The sequence below is a fragment of the Octopus sinensis genome, linkage group LG23, assembly GCF_006345805.1.
Source record: "Octopus sinensis linkage group LG23, ASM634580v1, whole genome shotgun sequence".
In the NCBI taxonomy this organism is placed as follows: domain Eukaryota; kingdom Metazoa; phylum Mollusca; class Cephalopoda; order Octopoda; family Octopodidae; genus Octopus; species Octopus sinensis.
The window spans coordinates 2,643,077-2,666,920 of record NC_043019.1 but is presented as its reverse complement, the minus strand read 5'-3'; the positions used below and the strand labels follow the sequence as shown (position 1 = coordinate 2,666,920).

The 23,844-nt window shown below is 30.9% G+C and overlaps 1 protein-coding gene across 1 annotated transcript in view; it reads right to left on the bottom strand.

Moving 5' to 3' along the window:
- The window catches only part of LOC115223639 (collagen alpha-3(VI) chain), a 146,226-nt gene that overhangs the window by 10,201 nt on the left and 112,181 nt on the right, over nt 1-23,844 (bottom strand). Inside the window, 4 exon segments of the mRNA XM_036512622.1 lie at nt 2,023-2,151; nt 6,821-6,838; nt 8,143-8,157; nt 17,222-17,770. Coding sequence (XP_036368515.1) covers nt 2,023-2,151; nt 6,821-6,838; nt 8,143-8,157; nt 17,222-17,770 — 711 coding nt within the window.

The window sequence follows — 23,844 nt, the reverse complement described above, 5'->3', positions numbered from 1 at the left end:
ACAAAACAGCAAACGTGTATGACCAATAATGCTGCAATTTCCTGCTGTTTACTGACACCAAAAGATATGATGATAATGACGACACTGATGACAATAGGTTTAAAATTTTGCATGATAAATGTACCAGGACAGTAAGATTTAAATATTTTATGCTTTAAACCTTCAAATTCATTAAAATCTTCCACAGTGAAACTTTTACCTGTTGGTGAATATAATGTAATTGTATTGAGTTTTGTATTTTCTGAAAGACCTATACCAATAGCATAATTATGGATGTTTTCTGTATGAAGAGTCTTGGCTTCTGGTATTGTTTGCAATGTATCAATGTTGGAAATGCCATCTGTTATAAGGAAAATGTTATCAGGATCACTATGTATATCACAATTTCACAGCATAAGCATTTGTGTTCTGGCCATGTGCAGACCTTCACATGTACCTGTTCTTCTGTACATACAGGTGATGTTGTCAATAGCATCAAGTGTAATATGCCCGAAACTATATTGATCCTTTTAATGTTCTACACCTATGTCAAAGCAATAAACCTTTCCACTTTTTTGCACATTTCTTGGGTCAATACACTAATCCGATAGAAAATCTTAAATAAAGTTAACATCCTCGAGTTTCACATTATAAACTCCAGTTTTCGAACATTGTACAAACCATGTCTGATGCTGAGCCATTCCATTCATTACTACTCTTTCGTTAAAATATCATCAAACCTGTAACTTCCCCCAACTTCTAGCATAGCATGCAGTCAGGTCACTCACAACTTCTCTAAATCAAGTGTTTATTGTCACTGAATATCTCTCTTAGTAAACAAATATTCTCAACAATTTTAAAATGCATCTCAGAATCTGGCCATTCTTTGCAGAACTATTAAATATGTCAAATCCCACTGACCTCTAACACAGTACAAAGCTCTAGAATTAAGTAGTTATCCCTAGAAGATATCCATTTTGTACGCAAACAAAAAATGTATATAAATATGAATAAATCAATTATAAAGATTCCGTTAATGAAACCTATCATTTGAATATTCATTTCAAATGTCAATGTTTCTTGTGTTCACTTTTAATTTTCTCCAACTGAAGAACAGCAAGAAGTCTAGTAAAAATAGGTAACAATCTCCTACAAAAATACATAGGAAATACCACATACATATTCTTACTAATACAATTCTTTCCACTCCTGTTTATATCTAAATGGTATATCCATGACAAAACAATCTATAAGATGTGTCGTGTTATTTTCTTGTGAAAGCCACATATTTCTATTCAAGATTAATAATAGCTAAAGTATATTGTTGCTTTTTCTGATAACTGAAGGAAGAATATATCAAAACAAGTATAGTCAACAAATACCAACAAATAGTACAGACAATAGATAAAATACAAACGCCAAAACTAGTGGAACTCAAATCACAGTTTGATGAATGCAATGACATGTGACTAACAAAAGAAATTCAACGGAACAAAAATACATCTGTAGTTCATATGATGATAAAGACACACTATTTAGTAATGTTGGCCAACATGTAAAAGGAGAATGGCAACAAGTAGAGATTCTCTGTGATATACGTACCGGGACAGAATGATTCAAATATTTTGTGCTTTAAGCCTTGAAGCTCATTAAAATCTTCCACAGTGAAACTGTTAGCGCTTGCTGGAGATGATGCAATTTGGTTCAATTCACTAGTCTTTGTAAGGCCTATACCTATAGCGTAAATATGGATGTTTTCTGCACGAATAGCCTCAGCTTCTGGTATTGTTCGCATTGCATTGATATTAGAAACACCATCAGTTATAAGGAAAATGACATTAGGAACACCAGCTCTGTCACCATTTTCTGCAGTAAACATCTGTGTTCTGGCTATGTACAGACCACTATAAGTATGTGTGCTTCCAATCATATAGCGGATGTTGTCAATAGCATCAAGAATATCATGCTTTGACTTATAACGATTCAAATGAAACTGCACCTCTACATAAGTGCTATAAATAACAACCCCTACGCGCACTTTACCCGAGTCAATACTAGCATCCAATAGAAAGTCTTTCATAAAAGCTAATATTTTCTTGAAGTTCACATCAGTAACGCTAGTTGAAGAATCCAGAATGAACACAATATCTACTTCAGCAGCATTGCAATGACCTAAAGAATAGGGAGGTAGCCATCAATTAACACTGACACATACAAAATAATTGCATATTCATCATAGAACAAATATAGATTTTAATGAGAATCAGCTAAAAAGTATTTCAAATATCTTAAGAATAACTAATGTATTCTTAAACATAAATCAAAATTATAAACACATTAAGCTAATTTCAGTGAGTGGTTTCCATGAACATGATATTTGTAAATTTCTAATGACAGTACAATTAATATTAAATTCTGTAATAGAACATGGCAAAGTGAGTGCCACTACACTCTTGGGATGCAGTAAAAAATTTTATATAGGTACTCAGGACAAAAGTGGTGGTATAGTGGCAAACTATACATTCTTCTTTTGTTTTGTTTTATTCATTTTTTCAAATATGAACTTATAAAAAAATGTCAATGTATTATTAGAAGAAACTGCTTGTTTCCCACATTCATATCAATGACAATAATACTGACCTCATCATCAATTAATAATACATTTTGAAATATGAACAGGTAAATATACATGTAAATTATAAACAATAAACTAAAGTGCAATTTAAAAGACAAGTTCAAAATGTTTCCATATGTGCATTAAAGGTGGCACAGAATTTCTAAAGTTAGTTTAATACCCTGAGTTGTGAGCATATATGACTCTTTCTACTCCTTTTTAAGCATTAAATGAATACAATATTTATTAAAACTTATCCCTCATATGTTGCCTTTTTACTTTTTGTTTTGTATATATACATGAAGAAATTGTGAAAACAGGAGCATGGCTGTGAAAGTAGCTTAGAAGATCAAGTAAAAATGCCCTCATAAGACAGGAAAAAGTGGTGCCAGCAAACTGCTACAGAAACTCCAACTTTGTACCTCTCAAATATACATACATATATATACACACATATATTCATATATGTATAAATATATGTTAACATATACATATATATATATATATATATATATATATATATATATATATATATTTATACATACATATATATATATAGCAATGACAATAATACCGACATCATCATCAATTAATGATACATTTTGAAATATGAACAGGTATAAAACTGAATATATACCTCCAATGCAGGTAAATTATAAATAATAAACTAAAGTGTAATTTAAAAGAAAAATCAAAATGTGACTGAGACTTTTGGCAATATGCTGTACTTGAGAAGACCTGGTAAGCCAAGTGAGTTTGTAGCCATGGCCAATGCTAGTGTCGCATAACTGGCCCATTTAAAAGTAACTTTCAAGTGTCAGGCAATATGCTGTGCTTGAGAAGACCTGTTGAGTCAAGTGAAATTGTAGTGATGGATGACTGGCACCCATGCCAGTGGCACGTAAAAAGCACCATTCAAGCATGGTTGATACCAGAGCTGCCTGACTGGCCCCCATGCTGGTGGCACATAAAATGTACCCTTCAAATGTTGAGTGATAAGCTGTGCCTGAAAAGACCTGCTAAGCCAAATAAAATCATAGTCATGGCCAGTGCCCTCTGACTGGCATCCATGTTGGTGGAATGTAAAAGGCACCATTCAAGCATTGTGCCTCACGGAGGCAGTGACAGGTGACCAAGACCTTTGGTGATATACATGCTTGTATAGACCTATCAAGCCAAGTGAGATTGTAGCCGTGGCCAATGCTGGTATCATATCAATGGCACCAGTGCTGGTGGCACATAAAAAGCATCCACTACACTCTTAGAATGGTTGGCATTAGGAAGGGCATCCATCTGTATAAACCTAGCCAAATCAGATTGGTACCTGGTGCAGCTCCCTGGTTTACCAGTTTTCAGTCAAACTGTCCAACCCATGCCAGCATGAAAAGCAGATATTAAATGATGATGATGATTAACACACACACACGAGTGTGTATGTAAACCTACAGAAAATACAACTTGAAATATTAAAATAAAATTCAAATGGTAATTATGGGAGAATACATAAAACATGAAAATTATGAACCTGAATACCATCATAGCCACATTCTAAAGGTTGGCTCTATAACTAAAGTAAATTTGTGATGCACCAAATATTTGCTTATAATATGGTATTACTGTGGTAAGTACTTCACCCATGTCAAAAATATTACCCAGAACTAGATTACTCCACTACAAGCTGATATTACACACATGTACATTAAAAAACTGTTAGTAAAATAAAAAGGGTGGTAGATAAAAAGTTTACGAAGTACCAAAACATTATCCTCCTAATAGACATAGACTACACAAAATGACTGTAGTAGTTACAAATTACTGCAAGAAACTTGAATGACATTAAGTATTTGCAACACAGTAGTAAACTTGTAAAAAAAAAGAAAGGCAGGAAGGAAGGATTATATTGATGGTGTAAACCTATGTAGGAACCAAATGCAGAATATATATTTTTAACAACTATAATAAATCAATATATGCAGCTATTTCATATTTCACACATTTATAGAAATTTCACTTTGAACTATTTCATTATTGAATGTAGTGAGTCACTTAGTCACAGTTCAATGACAGAAACTAGTAAGAATACAGTGAACATTTTATGACCCAACTTACTTTCATAAAACAAACACATTTTTATTTCTCAATAAGCCAGCATTAATCAATTTTAGAACTCTTTCTTAAGTTAAAGAACCAGAAAAAAAAATTAGCATATCTTCTGAGGCAGTTATATTTTGATTCCCTTAAAGGAATTTAATTATTTTATTTGATAAATTTGATGCAAAATAATTTATTATAAACAGGTTTAAACAGACAATGTCAAGACCAAGACTATGATAACTTCAAAATGTAACAGAGAAAAAAATCTAATCAGCATAAGAGACGGAAAGAAGATACTTTATTTGACTTTTAAAAACCCCTGGAGAAGTAATCGGCTAAGACTTACTCAAATAGAAAGAATCTTGCCTCTCACAATATAGAAACATTTCTATGGCACCAACAGACAAAATGGAAAAGACATTGCCCTGGATGATAGCAAGGGAGATGTGCTGGAACAGCCACTAAGACTAACAGGGCTCGCACTTGCTGACAGCAATCTCTGCCCCAATAGTAGCAAACAGGGATATGGCCTGGACACCAAGAACATTGGAGGGCTCAACTGCCACAAGCTCAACTGCCACAAGCTCAACCATAAACCTGTCAGAAATTGACTGATACCTTCAAAGTTTTTTTTTCTCAGCCTGACAAGCAGTGGAGACCAAGCCTAAGGGACACGCTGATGTGCAAGCAGTTGCCATTGAGCTGAGTGCATGCCAATTGTGAGTGAGGGCACTACATTGAGCCTAACTGGGCTGTGAGGCTCAGAGGCCGAGTGGAAACATACCAGATAGTACTGGTCAAGTAGGTACACTAACTTGTCCACGGTCATGCCACACTAAATGGCATCCCATTTCTTTTGAGAGGACTGGACATCCATAGAGGGGAGAAGGAGCTGGATGTCAGTGGAGTGCAGGCCAAGCTGGATCCATGTCACATGAGCCACTTCACATTTCCTGATCACAGATGATTCCATTGTGTTGTGAAGAACTATGTTAATGAGGACATTGCAAGAGATCACTGACAAGAGAAAAGCTGACAAGGCCAGTGAGACTGAAGATCAAAGACTGAGGCCACCATAATTGATAGATAAGGTGGTTTGTTGCCACCGAGTGTCATCAGACTGAACGTTGTTCGATACAGGCATTGAGATCTGTGAGGAGAGATATGTGATTATAGCAAGGGGCATTGAAGAAGTTATATGATCCAGATTTAAACCAAATAATCTTATTGTTGGAAATTGATAATGAAATTCTCCATTGAAAAGAAAAAAAAAATGTGCAATATAGTTCCCTGTAAAATAAATTTAGTTTCTTCAGTTATTTATAAGCTACCACCGCTGCGGTTACCCTGAAATAAACTCACCTTTTGAGGAAAAAGTCCATCTGTGTGCCATGTTTTGTGTGCATATTTTTCTTCAAACATTTTTTTAAAAATTCTCTTTACTTCTTTACTTACTCCAGTAAAATCAGATTAAAAACAGATAAAAAGAGATAACCTACTTTAAATTATACTGAGATATCAATTTTCTTTTCATTTGTTTAGTTTTAAAGTATAAAATTCATATTAATCATAGCAATGTACAAAACTGATTAACAGAATTCTTTTCAAAAGAAATTTATCACTTGCATATTAAACAAATTTTCATAATGATTAGAAAATAAATGGTATATATTCAGGTAGATTTTTTTAACTTTTTTTTTTTTTTTTTTTTTTGTCTTTTGCTATTATATTACAAAAAACTATTATACTTAATATTTTATATGATACCAAAAATACTATTATACATTTGCTATTAATTTATTTTCTGCAATTTTATTTGGTTATGTAAGCACAAGTTGATATACAATGAGGAAATCATTAGAATATATCAAACATGTATGACACCAACAGCAAATGCAAGTCTGATGAAAATATTTGGAGTATAGTTCATGTAATTAATATTAACTTTCAGGTCTATTTTCTTAAAAATTTAAGAATAAAATGTGCAAGTAATTATATATATATATGTTATAAGTCATAATACTGTTGAATTATGCCAATAACATATTTGTAGACAAAAAAAAATAGACATGGATACAAAGGATTTGATTTTTTAACAAATAGATAAAATTAAGATTTAATGCAAAAACTTACCAGTTGGTCTCGTAACAACTGAAATAACAAATGGTGGATAAAGTAAGTAAAATTTGTAGCTTAGAATGAAACAGATTTAGAAAATTTGAAGATTACTTTCATTAAATTGTTGAATAAAAAAAAAACATGTTTCAAATTCTTTGCTAAGAACAGAAAATGGTTTTCAGCAGGTGCATTTAAAATAAAGTATTGCTTTATTTTTGAAACAGCAATGAATAATCACAAAAATAGATATTATTAGCTATAGGAAACGTCTGGTTATTAGTGGTAAACATTAAGAGCTATAAACCTACAAAAATACTCTACATGAAATGTAGTGTATGTGTGTGTATGTGTTTGTGTGTGTTAGTGTGTGTACATGCATGCACATTACTTTTTATTTATAGAATTGTCTTTTAAGGGTTTCTAGAAATTTTGCTAATTCTTTTGCATACAAGCATTAATAACAATTTGCATTTAATCAGAACAAAGAAGGTTTATCTAAAATATATGGGTCTCAACTTCAAAATTGCTTAGAAAAAGTTGAACAATTTAGCTCATAATACTAGTTTTAACACGACTATTATTATTAATGCTATATAAAACTGTTTAATATAACACCTCCTTTGTTATTGAAATACAAGATACATAGGATTTAAAACCAAAATAAGCATAAATTCACTAAATCAGCAGCTAATATTAAAAGAAATGTTTGGAAATTATAAACTATGAAGCTGCTATTTTTTAGTGATTGACTAAATGAATAATATGTATAGAGTGTTACACCTAGAGTAATAGACTGCTTTGAATTTCAATACATATCATAAGGAATATGTTGATATAACTTAATCTCTACATAATAGAGAAGTATCAATATGTGTAGTACAATGTTTAAATACTTTAAGTAAACCAACAGTCAGAGAACAACTGGAGTGGATTCTGAGAGCATAGGACATAGAAGATGAATATCCAGTAAGTATATCTGCTGCTTGAAAATTAGTTAAATTCTCCACAAAACAATACAAACAATACCAAAACATAGTGAAAGTTAATGTTATTCAAAGAGTAGTGTGAAATAGAATGTAACTGTAAATATTTCATGGCAAGTCCTCAGATAAAATGAAACACTGGTAAGAAAAATTTCAAAATATTCCAGGAATATTCCATAAAACTGTTAAACATTCAGTAAAAATCTAGTGAACTGAAATTAGATGAACACACCACAACAGTGTTTACTACTTCTTACAAAGCTTTCACTTTAGAGCTGTTAAAATTTGCAAAGAAGAATCAATTTTACAAATTTTATAAATGTCATTAAGCATTAAAATAAAACATGGACTTACCACTCGGTGTTGTGGCTGAAATACAATGTTTAAAGCACGTTCATTATTTTTGTTAAATGATTGTTCAAACAAATCAAATTTTAAAAATTGTGTATTATCTGTAGATGAAATACATAAAAAAGACTAAATGTTAGAAAATTTGCTAAGATCATATAGGATTAACTGAAACTAATGGGTGGCGGTGGAATGATGATGATGATATGCTAAAAACCTGACCTTTATAGCTACTAAACTTTCTTACAATAAAATACACTTCATTACAAAATAGCAAAGTATGATATATTCAGCAACAAAAAGAAACAAAATAAAATATACTTCATACTTTTAATAAAAACAATTTTTTGTAATGTATTGATACAAAAGGAACTGATTATGTAATAAATTTAATATATGATCTTAAAATGAATTATTAACATTTATATTCAAAATTTTTAAATATCTTACATAAATCTTTCTCTAAAACTTTAATACTTAATCTTATCCCAAAGATCTGTGGCGATTACTTAATTGTATTTCATCTGAGATTAATCTGACAGAAGGAAATTAATTTTCCTTGTGTGTGTGTATAAGCTAAGTTAGTGGAACCTATGGAAGACTTGATATGAAGAGGCAAAGGCTAACCTGGAGATGTCACATCTCAGGGAGATGCAACAAAGGACCATACTAATTGGCAATATGTAGTGCTACAGAAGACCCATACACCCATGAGAAAATGCACCTTAACAAAACAGTAAGGTATTAAGAGACTGTAACACACACGTGTGTGTGTGTATATATGTGTGTATATATATATATATATATATATATATATATATATATATATATATATATATATATATTTAAAAATGTAGAGGTAACACACGAGTAAGTAGATTAATGAAAAAGAACAAAAATGCTACTTTTTTAAAATTAGGTACATTTAAATTTCTTTATATAAATACATTAAAAAAATGTTTTTGTTTTACATGTTTCGGTTGTTTATAAACCCAATTGAAATATGTAATTAAATGAAATACGTAGAGAAAAAAAATTATTAATAAAATAAACGTTCATAGTGTACTTTTCTTTTTCTTGCAAGAGCACATAGTAATTGCCATTAATTTTCATGGCATTGCTAGCTGTGATGGTAAATTTAGTAGTGTAGTCAAAACTGTTTTCAAAAGGGGTGGCCACAGCAGTCAAATAAGCAGCAGCAACAATAAAGTTACCTCCTCTGAGGTCTTCACAGAAATGGATTTATTCAATCTCTCATCTTTATTTCTTATGAATAATATATAGTTTCAGTATTCCAAATTAAAGAATTTAGACTCGATCGATACTTTCTTATGAAATGCATGTCCTTGCTGATGCATTCATTTTGGCTAGCATTGTCTTTGAATTTGTATAATGGAAAAGTTGTGAATTTGGGATATTTATTGGATGCACATCTGTCTGTGTACACTGACAGATATTTTCTTGTATTCTGGATTTCTAACTTGGGATTTGTGCACCGCAATCCTCCAACATAGGCAGTTTTTTGTGTGTCCAATATATTGCCATTTGCACCCTGAGCATGTAAAGATGAGAGATTGAATAAATCCATTTCTGTGAAGACCTCAGAGGAGGTAACTTTATTGTTGCTGCAGCTTATTTGACTACTACGGCCACTCCTTTTCAAAACAGTTTTGCCCACACTTCTTAATTTATCATAACAGACAGCAGCTGAAGTTGCTACTAGCAATGCCATGAAAATTAATGGAAATTACTATGTGCTCTTGCAGGAAAAAGAAAAGTACACTATGAACGTTTATTTTATTAATAATTTTTTTTTCTCTACGTATTTCATTTAAGTACATATTTTTGATAAAGTTTATAAACAACCGAAACATGTAAATCCAAAACATTTTTTTAATGTATTTATATAAAGAAATTTAAATGTACCTAATTTTTAAAAAGTAGCGTTTTTGTTCTTCTTTTTCATATATATATATAAATATATACATATGCACATACAGTTCTTCACAAAACCTACCTTACTCACCTAACATCTCCCCCGCCAAGACTCCACTTTATCACTCACACCTCACCCTCCCACAAGTTACCTCTATTACCACCCAACAACTCCCCTTACTTTTATATTACTACTTACCTTTACACTCTCTTATTGCCAATGACTTACTCAGGATTCCTCTTCACTTGGCCTATCCTCCATTTCATGTCCCCTTTCTCACACACTTTCTGTGTATACCCCTTACTCTGCTCTACCAGCATTTCAATTCTAAGATCACTGTCCATTCTCTCTTTTGTTTTCCCCTCAATTATAGGAGCCACTTTAGGCTTTAACCTAAGTTAAGACTTGGTTACGCAAAGGTTTTTTGCATTTCAATAATTGAAGATATTTACTTTTCTTTTTTTCTTGAATAGTGATTACAGTTGTATAATTTTCATATACATAAAGAATTTTTCAGGCTTTATGTTGCAATTACATGGACATTTTGGTCTAGAGATATAAATTCTATCTTAGAAGATTTGCAGTTTTAAATTGGTAGGCAACAGAACTATTTTGATTACCAAGTTTTACATGATAAAATACAACCTAGTTATTGCAGCTTATGAATTAATTTGAAATGTTTATGTGTTTTAGAAATGAATGTATTCATTTGAATAGATATGGAATGGTGAAGACAGCAAATAGTTAAATGAAACAAAATGAAGCAAAACAATTTACATGCATATTAACATGAAAAATAAGAAAATTGAATAAAACAGTACAAGAAAGATGTTAATCTGTAAAAATACAAGAAATAAAAATGGTACAGTGATGAGAACATTTAATGAAATTTAAAAAATGTGTCATCAAAGAAAAAAAATGAAGCAAATTTCCATATTAGGATATAAAAGATAAAGCTGAATGTTGTTAATGCTGTGATAAATGATGCATGTTAGATAAGCTTAATTTCAGTTACACAAAAAGTATCAACTGTGAAAATGGGAAAAAAATATTTTATGTCAACTTAAACGTAATAAACTCTCAAATTGTTTTTAAAGTACACTTTTCTACTATAGGCACAAGGACCGAAATTTTGGGGGAGAGGGGCCCAATCGATTACATCAACCCCAGTAAACAACTAGTACTTAATTTATCGACACTAAAAGGATGAAAGGCAACGTCAACCTCAGCAGACTTTGAACTTAGAACATAAAGACAGACGAAATGCCACTAAGCATTTCAACTGTCATGCTAATGCTTCTACCAGCTCACCACCTTTTATTTTTATATATACTGTTTCACATTTAAAAAAAACTCACTTAAAAATAATGAGGGCGATTAAAGCGTTCCATAAAATAAGTTAATAAAATAACTGAAAATATATCATAATACATGGGCTTATTGTGGTTTTCTTTTATTTATATACCATATAAATAGAAATTATGAAGAGTAATCCAACATTTTAAAAATAAAGTTGTATTGACTTTATGTTAAATTTTCCAATTAAATTTATTCATAAATTTTAAATTTATTTTTAGCTTATACATTGGGCTTCTGTCTCTAGAGAGGTAATTTATGTAGAACATGAAACTAAATAAGGAAAAAGAAAAGGTTCAGGTAAAGATGGATTAAGCATATTTCTTAGACTAAATGAATAGACATCGTCATCAATGTCCTTCAAAGACTAAATTATGTATATGTGTATTCTTGTATGTGTAAACTATATGAATATATATCTGTATCAGGGTATATGCATATACATATATATCCATATAAAGGCCTCTTTTGGTCACAAATGATCAAGGGATTACACCTAGAAAGTTCCCCTCCAAGGTACAAGTCTGAACAAGGTTATTTTTGTGCGACTAATGTTGTCCAAGGGAAAGGCAAAGGCCAATACAGCTTGGCACCAGTGACATCACGACTCATTTTTTACAGCTGAATGAACTGGAGCAACATGAAATAAAGTGTCTTGCTTAAGAACACAAGACACAGCTTGGTCCAGGAATCACACTCATGAAATCACAATTGTAAACTCAGTGGTCTAACCACTGATGTTAGCTTTTATGTTCAGTTAAAATAAAACAATTTTACATTAATTCAATGGGTTACTCTATAATTTTGTAGTGTACAAATTTATTATTCTTAAACAAGAATGTTCTTGGCAGTGATTTTGAAATTTCAGTTAGCTGAGCTATCATTGGATGATGGTTTAGCTGGTCAAATCTTGGAAATCACTGTTTAAGAATTATATATATATATATATATACATATATATATATATACACATATAGTTGAAATTTACAGAAAAACAAAAGATGGAGACAGGTGTATAAATAACAAGCAGGTGCATTAGTTTGACGCACGGGAAGGTGAGAAAGTCTTTTACATTTCAAGCCTACACTCTTCAACAGAAAGGAACATGAGGAAATAAATAAAGAGAATAAGAGAGGATAAAAAAAACTTGTGGATTTAGCAGTCAATCACGGCAACTGATATATATATATATATATATATATATATATATATATATATATATTATGGCATTCTTTCATTTGAAGCGAGAAAGTTGTCAACTCAATTATATGGTCAATCATATGGCATCATATGACTGTTCGTTAATTTCCATAAAAATTTTTTATTTCTTTATGCTTTGAAGAGAGCAGAAAGTGGAAAGGTGACATTTGCTTTGAAGTGAAAGCAGAAAGTGAAAGAGAGGAGAAAGTGAAAGGTATATGTACATGTATATGAAATGGACATGTGTGTATGCGTGCGTGAGAGAGTAAATGAGTGAAGGTGTGTGTTGTCATATATGTTTTTTTGCATGTACATTAAGTGGCACCCACTCACTCTCTCTGGCTGTCTCACTCACACATTATCTTTCATAAACACATACATAATTACATATGCATACATTTTTTTGTATGTATGTGTGTGTGTGTGTGTGTGTGTGTGTGCATGTGAGAGAGAAAATGAGTGACTGTATTTCCTCATAGCATATAGAGAAATGGATGTCTTTTAAGGTACACACTCATATAGAAAATGTGACTTCATTGTATTGGTATAAAATGTTGTTTATGATAGTTGGTCACCATGCACTTTGCATTGTTTTAGCCTTCAAATGACGCCACCCTGCTGGCTAAGCGAGCAGGCCGACAGAAGAAAGAGTAAGAGAAAGTTGTGGCAAAAGAGTACAGCAGGGATTGCCACCACCCCCTGCCAGAGCCTCGTGGGGCTTTAGGTGTTTTTGCTCAATAAACACTCACAAAGCCCGATCTGGAAATTGAAACTGCGATCCTACAACAGCAAGTCCACTGCCCTAACCACTGGGCCATTGTGCCTCCTCATATATACACACACACACACACATGCACTCATAAATATAACCCGAATAGGAAGACAAAGAGACAGTTTCTTGATTTTCTTTTTGGGGATTGTGTGTGTGTATATATAAATTTAAATATATATGTGTGCGTTTGTGTGTGTATATATACACACACACACACTCACACATATAACCCAAATAGGAAGACAAAGAAGGAATTTCTTTTCCTTTTTAGGATTATATGTATGTGTATACATACACAAACACACACATATTTATTAAAATATATATACACTCACACATACAATCCAAATAGGAATACAAAGAAACAGTCATCTTTAAAGGACAATTGCTTTGTTACCGTTCTGTTTTTAACACCACTGCATGCAAATATTCCACGTGAAAAGTTACGTAATATTTTTGGCTTTTAAATATTACAATGGCACTTCATCAGACTTGCATCAAAAAGTGTGCTTTTGCATTGTGCATGTCAAGCATTGTATGTTGCTTATATTGAGAGTAAACAATAAGTGTAAAATATGAATATAAATGGTGGAATGACAGATACAACTCAGCAATAGTAATAACAAATCAGAGAGAGAGAAAGAGACAAAGTGTAAAGGGCATGTTTCCTCCAGATACAATGCTTGACTGACACACAATGTGAGAGTGCACTTTTAATGCAAGACTGATGAAGTGCCACCCAAATGTTTAAAGCCAAAAATAAAACATAACTTTTCACATGTAAATTTAGCATACAATGGTGTCAAAAACAGAATGGTACTGCAACAGTTGTAATTAGTCATTAAAAAAGTTGTAACTCATTTTGTTGTCTGATTTGGATTAGATTTTACACTTTGCTAGACCCACACATTGGATTTAACAATGCGATACCTGGATTTTTGACAGCAGCAGAATTTCAATCTTTATACATTTGTGTATACATCTATACACAAATGCATATATATAAATATATATATATATATACACACATACACATTCACACACACATACATACATATGTATATACCATGCACACGCATTTATGCACGAGCATTGTAATGAAACTCCAGTATCTCAAATCATGTGCAAAGCAATTTCCAAAAATATAAGAGTGCTAAAAGAGTTATATCCTAAAGATGACACCATGAAAAAGTAAGATTATATAATCACTACTAGTGTTATTTAAACTATCATTATAGGCATTTATTTCATCTGAATTTCATTGCAACAGAAGGTAAGAATGATTAGAGTAATGAAAATAGATAAAAACAAACTGATTGCTTTAAAATTTAATTGAACTATTTTTGCCTATACCATGTTAAATTTAGTGTTATGTTTTCCAAATGATTTCAAGATGTCATCCAGTGTCTTCATTGATAATCTCTGCAACAGGATACAATTTTAATCTCATCAGATTCCTGTTTTAACAATTTAAGTTGAAATATGAAATATGCAACAGGAAAGTTAAAGAAAAAGAATTACGTAAATATTTTTGGGTGTATGAATTCCAACTTCATCTATATACCTAGTCGAATTTATTTTGGCACTGTGACAAAAAATCTAAAACCATTTTTTTGATTAAATTCTGATGTAAACACAACAGGTGTCAGCATACTAAACAGTGGAATGAGTAAAATCACTATTAGAAGTTACTATTATAAACAATTTCTGTATAGCAAAACTTCCAATTACATCTTTTAAATATTCAATCTAATTGAATATTTTAGATATTTTAAATATTCAATTTAATTTGCAACAATAAATACTGAATTTTTTTTTTTTTTTTTTGTCACAGTCACATTTAAACATTTTTCAGCTTAAAATATTTTTCACCTCATCTCAACACTTATAGAAATCATAATCTCTGCACAAATATGTTAAAATCAATCTTAATGATTCTAACATTTCTCACATCATTGTATATGCTTCATAACAACCTTTGTTTTATAAATCTTCAAATATTCAAAATTCATTCATCAGTTATAGCTCTGGTAACTGTGTCAACTACTTTTTGATGCAAATGTGATTTCCTACATTCCACTATAGCAAAGATAAAGATCTTCATATCTTACATAAAGTCTATGTCTAGCAAACCATAAGCAACTGTTCATAAAAAGAAAATTCTTTATGGCTTAGTAAGATGAGCAATACCTATAACCTTTTGCAGGGCCACTAAGACTAGAGTCCCAACCTCAAAATTGGCAAAAGAATGTACTAAATATTGCCTGACAAGAGTCAGGCAATGACATTAAACTCAGTGATAGATTAAGTCTACCACCAAAAATCCCTAACAGCCCCTGTAATGGGATTCTTTACAGTTCCTATCTATCAAATTTCATTTAGAAAGTTTTGATCAACCTGGGGTCAAAGACAATTCGCCAAGATGACATGCAATACCAATATAAATTTCCTGTTTTGTACACAAAATTCTATTGCTTAGCTTATAAGCTGTCTTTTTCCTCACAATCATGATCAGATTTTTTTATCTTTCCAAAAAAGATGCCCAGTGAAACATTCCTTAAACCAAATATTTATGCTACTGTTAGTCCTCCACACTAAAGCACTACAAGTACCTCTTCCACTCCATTTTATACTCAAACAACAAATCATTTCCCATTTTAAGCCATTTCTTCTCAACATTAATCCCTATTGCAATGTAAAAATCATTACTCAATGTAAAAGCTTCTTTAGTCACATATGTTCTGCATGGTGATTAGCCCAGATGCTATACCAACCATCATTCCAAAACTAAGAGCTCCTAAACTGGTTGCTAACTCTGACAAAAGTTTGTGTAATTGGTATGGATCTTAAGACATGGAAACACACACAAATGTTTTCAAGAAACATCACTGATCTACTTATAAAATTAGAGTTCATTTTAATTATTTCAAATTTAAATAAGCACTAACATTACCAGCCCAAATCTCTTTCTCTTTCATGCAATGCTGATTGGACTTTCATTAGAGAATACTTCATAATCATCCCTTTTCCTAAGTTGTTGCTTTTACTGACAGGTCTAAAAAAAACAGCAATATAGATTGAAAGGTTCCAATCAGATTTTGTTATTTTAGCAATGTTGACAGTGCTTTCTTTAATCTGTCAAAATGAGTGTATCTTACAGATCAGTTATTCCATTAACATTTTCTTCTTTCTTTACTGTAACCTTTCACTTATCAAGCTTACTCTCTTGTCCATATGAATTCTTAAAACCACTTGGCAGATGTACATTTTCATAAAAATAAAGACTTAAAACTATACTACAATGGGAACAAGATAATTTTGACTGAACAACACAGAATCACTAATCAAGGAAACAAATCCACAACACCAGTTTCACTGACCATGAATAATAAATCCTCACACTCACTACAAATGTTATGTCTTAATTTCTTTGATGAAATCTTATAACAACTGCATATAAAACACAATCAAAGTTGCATCATTAGTAAACCGTTTCTTTTTCAACCTTTTTCGTTATTTATGGTTCATAATGTTAATGAGCAAAACTTTGATAAGAGAATGGATACACAAGGTAATTGACCCACTGTTTTATTGGCCTTTACTGAAAGGTAGGAAATTTTCCCTATTATTAATTAGTTTTATACTATTTTACAAAATGTGTCAGGTGTTATCAGTAAACAAAAATAAAAACTACATTATTTTAATAATAATTATGACAGTACCAAAGATCTAAAAGTAAAATTGAATGAAATATTAAATAACTAAATTTCTTCATTCAACCTAATTATGACAGAATGAGAATAAAAATTAATATAACTCACCTGGGCATATTGACGCGATAATATTTGGTAGATTTTGTCCCAAATGTTGAGTACTTTTAGTTTTGAAGATAGTGGTATTTATTGCAATCTGCTTTAATCCATTAATTCCAAGCCCAGCAGCATATAAATTATAACTGGTAGCTTTTGTACCTCTATTCTTTTGAAGAATCTTTTTCATACCTCTTTTGAAAATTTTATCAGTTAGAAAAATTACAATGTTATCTACATCTGGACGGTCTCCATTTTCAAGTGAAAACATCTTTTTTTTTATAATGTTGAAAGCTTTCGACACAAAAGGCTCACTTCGTACAAAAGTTACATTACTAATTGATCTGTATATGGCAGCTTTTGTTTGAAAGCTTTTTAAATCAAACCGTACAAGTTGTTTTGAAGAATACATCAATAATCCTATCCTCACATTACCTGAATCAATCTCAAAATATTTCAAAATTTCTTTCATAAAATTCATCAAGTGCTGGAAATCTAATGCTGTAGCTTTCAAAGATGTTCCAACAACAAATATAATATCAGCTTTTAATGATTGACATTCTGGAATAAAAAGCTTTAAAATGATATTATCATTATTACTTCTAGAGAAGATACTGCTTGTTATTTTTCTACTTTGCAAAATATATTGTTTCTTCCTATCAATCATTTAGAGAAGCAACATCTATTAGAATTTAATAAGGACTTCAAATTCTGAAGAGTAAATTATTACATAAACTTTAATTGTTTACAAAGTAGCAAGAGTATTATTTCTTATGTGAAATAATATTTTCATTAATTCTATTTGTATATCTCAGACAGCTATTAATGCATTTATCAACTGGAAACAAAACGATAAATGTATTTGTAGACATATTTATAGATTGTTTTTCTAAGGGATAAATAACAACTTGTATTACAGAAAGAAATACACAATTTCTGTGTTGCAATGTTCTATTAACATTGTAAAACTAAATCTAAACTAAACAGATGCATGCAATTTCACATCCAGATTATTATCTAATGACTACATTCACTTACAACAATAAATCAAGGCACTATTTTATGCAACTAACCAGTATATTTTGGGAAACTATTCAGTGTATTACATGAAATCATCCAGATTATATTAATTTTTTAATTAGATAGTGTCGATTAAAAGATGTAAAATAATAAAAGTAGTTTGACAGTAACTGGTAGAGAATATTTGTTCATTTATTTCATGTCCACTTTATAGAGCTTAGATAAATGTATATTATTGATGAATTCTTTTACAACAAGATGCTCTTCCTGCCATGCCTGTTTTTTGGGTAAGGTATTTCCACTAACCCATACTTGTTTTTCAGGTAAGGGATTTCCACTTGTCTTCAAATGTAGTACAGAGGTAGTAGATGATCAACTGACATATAATTAACAAAAGATACTGCCTGTGTCTCAGCTCATCCAGAACATAAACATCCATGCACACACACACACATGGAGAACTTGTATAGTTTCTATCTACCAAATTGACTCACAAGGCATCGGTTACACCAGGATTATAGTAAAAGACACTTGACTAATGTGCCATACAGTGGGACCAAACGTAAAATCAAGTGGTTGCAAAGCAGACTTCTTAACCACAGAGCAATGCCAGTTAAGGCAGATAATATTAAATAGTCTTAGCATTTTCATCAAAGTCAGAACAATATTTTCTAGTTTCTACTTATTTTTGATATGCAAATATAAAGTGTGAAAAGGTAAAAAATTGAGAATTATAAACTTATATTTTATGCACATCACTTCATACACTACATTTAGTTATGTATGTTTGAAAACAAAAAATTGAAATACAGTTATCTCTGGTTACACTGTATTCCATTTTAATGTGTGAATGAGAACTGAGCCTATCACTAAACAGTATAAAAGTATATGAAATAAAAGACATTCAAAACATATATTGTGCACATCTAATTTAACTACATACATACCAATATATATAAATGCTATGAAACTACAAACAGAACAGAAGAACATGAATGAAAAGCAGAATAAAGAGATGCTTTAAAACTAATGGCACAGAACTGATGATTTCACAACCAACTCATGAGAATAACAAACACCAGGAAAATACATTAAAATATTATAAAGATGTTCTTGTGGAACAATACATTCTGAAGAACACTTTGTTACTTATGACTAGTACTGATGAAATTATTAAGAAAAATTAGGAGAGTCAGATACAACCTTTGCAATGGAATCCCTATCTCGCTCAGGACATTGACCTCCTGGAAACTGTTCAGAGAAATGCAACTAAGTGAATACCCTCCATCAGGTATCTACCGTACTCTGAATGCCTTGCTTCCCTGGTTATAGATACAGTGAAGCTTCAACATCTGGCAACTGACTTGATAAACACCCATAAAATTACTAACCATCAAGCCATCAACCACCTTGAGCACCTTTTTTAGCTCCATATGTCTAACACATGTGGACATGCCTACAAAGTCAGAAAACAGCACAGTTCCCATGACTTTCAGAAACATTTTTTCACATTCAGAATTGCTGAAGCATGGAACAAACTACTTGCATCGGTTGTTTGTTGCCAAGACATTGCATCCTTTAAAACCTCTATGCTTCCTGAAATTCGCCAACACTACATCTAATATCCACCCTCTCCATACGAATACACACATGTATATCATGATTCATACAGTGTTCACTTTTCTGACTTTCGTACATAATTCTATGTGCTGTACATGCACCTTTGTTGAGTTGTAGTGCACCTGAACACTATACATAATAATTTCATTATTATCATATTTAATTGTCACTGAGTCCTAAACCACACATAAGTGCAATTCAAGAAATGTCATTGTTTAGGGTCAATAAATAGGAACTCAGCATTCTTGTCTGTGAGAAACAAAGCTTAACCACATTTTAGAATAATCTTGTTATCAAAATACCTCCTGTTTACACTATATGTGTTGATTTTCATTGTATACTGAGTGAATTTCTTCAGATTTTCACTGATTTATAAGTGGTGAGTTAGAATTCACTGATATTATTTACTAATGATTAATTTCTTATTAATTATTTGATTAGAGAAAAAGAACTGGGATATGGAAAAATAATCAGTGATATTTCAATGCCATCTGTATACATCAGTGATCTAAGTGATTCTGATTGGAATTAATGATGTGGTCCTTACAAAACCTTTGAATTTAGAAACAAACACTTTTGGATTTTTTTTTCTCAGCTTTTTCCTGAAGAAATTTTTATCAGGATGAGCAATGAGACTAAAAAGTGTGTACATCAGTCAACAGGATAATGTTACTTTCATTACACCAATGGAGGAGATGAAGGCATATTTCAGAATGCATTTTCCAATGGTAGTTGTGCAGCTTGCTGGTTACAGAGATAAATGGAACACAAATTTAGGCTCTGAGATAGGGATTCAGCACCCAGAAATTGATATCTTGTAACTATATTTGAAAATACCTAAGTATTTTCATATATATTTACTTACTTATATACAAACTTCCTGGGAAAACTTACATTCAAACTTCCTGGACAATGATATAACAAGTAAAAATCAACAATAGATAAAAACTACATTCAAACCACATTGTAAACAACACTAATCATTACATACTATCACCAGGATTCATCGAAATTCAATAGTTATATTTTTATGATCTTTGTAGTAGACTAACTGCATTTCATGAAAATCTCTGATTTCTGAGAAGATTGAGAAAGTAATATAAAACAGCAACAGAATTTAAAAATTAAAGAATAGTATAAAAAAATATTATAGCCAAACTAGCTATTACTGAGAAATTTGTTAATGGACCATTATAATTCAACAATACAATGAAGTACAAGAAATAAATAATGATACAAAGAGTTCAACAACTTTATAAAGCCAACCCTTTATACAGCTCTACATTTGTTGTCCTCAGTAACCTAAAAATCTCAAAATTTCTAGTTCCATATTCATTTGAATGTCCACACACCAAACCCTTAAAGATTATTAAAATAATATACTGAATTGAATGCTCCTCTCCCACAAATTTAATACCCTCTTCACTCATGTGTAGGTTATATAGGTATATATTTACTATTTACTTTCTTTTATCCATTATTTTTTTTATATGTTGTAATGTATATTAATCTAGACAGAAATATGTAACTGCATATAGAACATTACTGGATAAATAACCATTTAATCTTTCCTATTTAAATTATTTAATTATCTATTTCATAATCAGTTAAAGAGTTTATTTCAAGTGAACTTGTCACTGCAACCTCATTAATGTCTGACAGAAATATAATAAGTAGTTAACTAAACAGTAGCTACTTGTTAAATTGGATGACATTCATATCAATCTAAATGGGTCTTTTAGTAGAGCAGTGGGATGAAATTATTTCATTGATAGTCAAAACAACCTGCTAATGATTAATCAGCTTACAAGAAATAGCATCTACCTCTCTTGAAAATCATACCCTATTATCTTAAGAAAATTACACATTAAATAAAGTCTCTTGCACACAAACACAGTCCTAACCATTTGATTAGGGTTAATGCAAGGTTTAACAATGACTCAAGTGGTAGGCTTAATCTATCACCTGATTTAACACAGCACCTGACACTTGGCTAACTTCAGCAGATTCCAGTCTGAAGCAAACCAGGTCTCTGATCTGAGGATAACTTCTCTATTTCCTAAGAGTCAAAAAGCCCTGAGAAGAGTCATGGGTATTATCCTCCACTCCTGATAAAGCCATTAGAAAACTGAAAAATCACTACACATCAGAATTTAAATGGAATATAAATTAAGTTATTCATGAAGTGTATTATCACAGATAGATATAGGAAATTTGGTTCTATTAAAGCCATTAAATTCACTTGAAAATGTTCTTCTAAATGCATTTTCCTATATATTTAGAAGAAAACATTTCAAAGTATATTTATAAAATTCACATTGATGGACTTTGTTGTGTCCCGCGTCTTAGAATTGGTATAGTATGTAGTTGACTTTATATATCTAAAAAAAGACAGTTTGAATATTCAACAAGTGCTTTGAATGCACATGCAAAATATAAGCAGCATTCAATAAATACATGCAAAAATCTATTTAGTGCAAAAAGTAATTTTGTTTGGTTTTTCAAATAAATTTAAGAATATCAGAATGTAAAATTCAGTCTGACATCCAGTTGAATTCTAATGAAACAATTAAGTAATTATAATACAGGCTGTGGAAAAATACATCTGAAAGAAAATAATGACATTATTTTGCAACAAAAATAGTTACTGGACTGAGAATGGTACAAAAAGAATGAACTGAGACAATTCCCTTTAAAAACTATATTATCTTAATCACTTAAATGCTTGTGAACAAATATATACTTTTGTGGTTTGAAAATATATACATTTCTGCAGAGTAATAAGAAACAGAATAGGGTGTGTATGCGTGTGTGTGTCTCTGTGTGTGTGTGTGCATATACACAAACACATACACACACATATATACATCAAATTCATATACATCTAATTTGTTGGTTCTTTTAACTGTATTTGCAAATTTATGAAGAAGGGCTTATAGATTTTAAATGAAAGAAAAATCTTTTATTTTAGGGGAACAGGTGATAAATGTTTGCCAATTTTTTATAATTCATACAAACTTTTAGTCTTTATATCTTTGTTGTTTTTCTATACAACCATCAAACATTCTTTATTGAAAAGAATATGAATAACATGGGAAGCAAATTAATGTTAATTATTCTTTAATTGAAATCTTTGGCTTATTGTAAAAACTAAAAGGCTACTCACTTCTAGCAGTGAGGTGGAGTCCACAGTTTCTTCTCAGATTTTGGGGTGAAAATATAGTTAAACAATAGGTATGAATAAAGTACTGATCATAGAAAATATCTCTGTTAAATACTAATTAATTTTCCAATGCAAGTCTAATCAGGATAAAGCAGTTTAAAGAATGTGAAAGGAAGACACAGAAGATGGTTTATTTGAAACAAATAGAAATGTCAATAGCAAATAGAGAAGCAGCTTTCCAACAAGTATAAGTGTTACTAAATTTTACTCTAGTATGCTTAATTACATTAATAAACAACTAATTAGTAGATACGTGCATATTTTCATTAAATTAGTGTTACAGAAGTTTTCTTAACACAATTGCTCTTCAGTTAAAGAGTTACTGCAAGAATTTAGTTTTGAAGTAATTAATCAGGAATTAAATATGGTTAAATGAAAGTAGAACTAAATATACCATAAAACATAACAAAAACAATAGGAGTGTTGAAATTGAAATTGATGTGGAAATATTTTATATAATTAGTAAATTTTGTCATTGTTACTATATCGTTTGTTCAGTTAAATAAACAGGGTAATAATATGCTGCAAAATTTGAATGGTGTAAATTTGTCCATGTTGAATATTGCAGATATCTTCTGTACTGTTATTTTTGTAACATGAAGAATTATAATAAAATCGAAAGATAGTATTCATGTTTATTCATTTAGGTTGTAGCTTTTAGAATCTAAGCACTACCATTTTTGAAATAAGTTATTATGTATCATTTATCTAAATAGAATTAATTTAAAGTTTAGATTTTTAGATTTTCTTTGTATTAGTTAACTATTTTAGA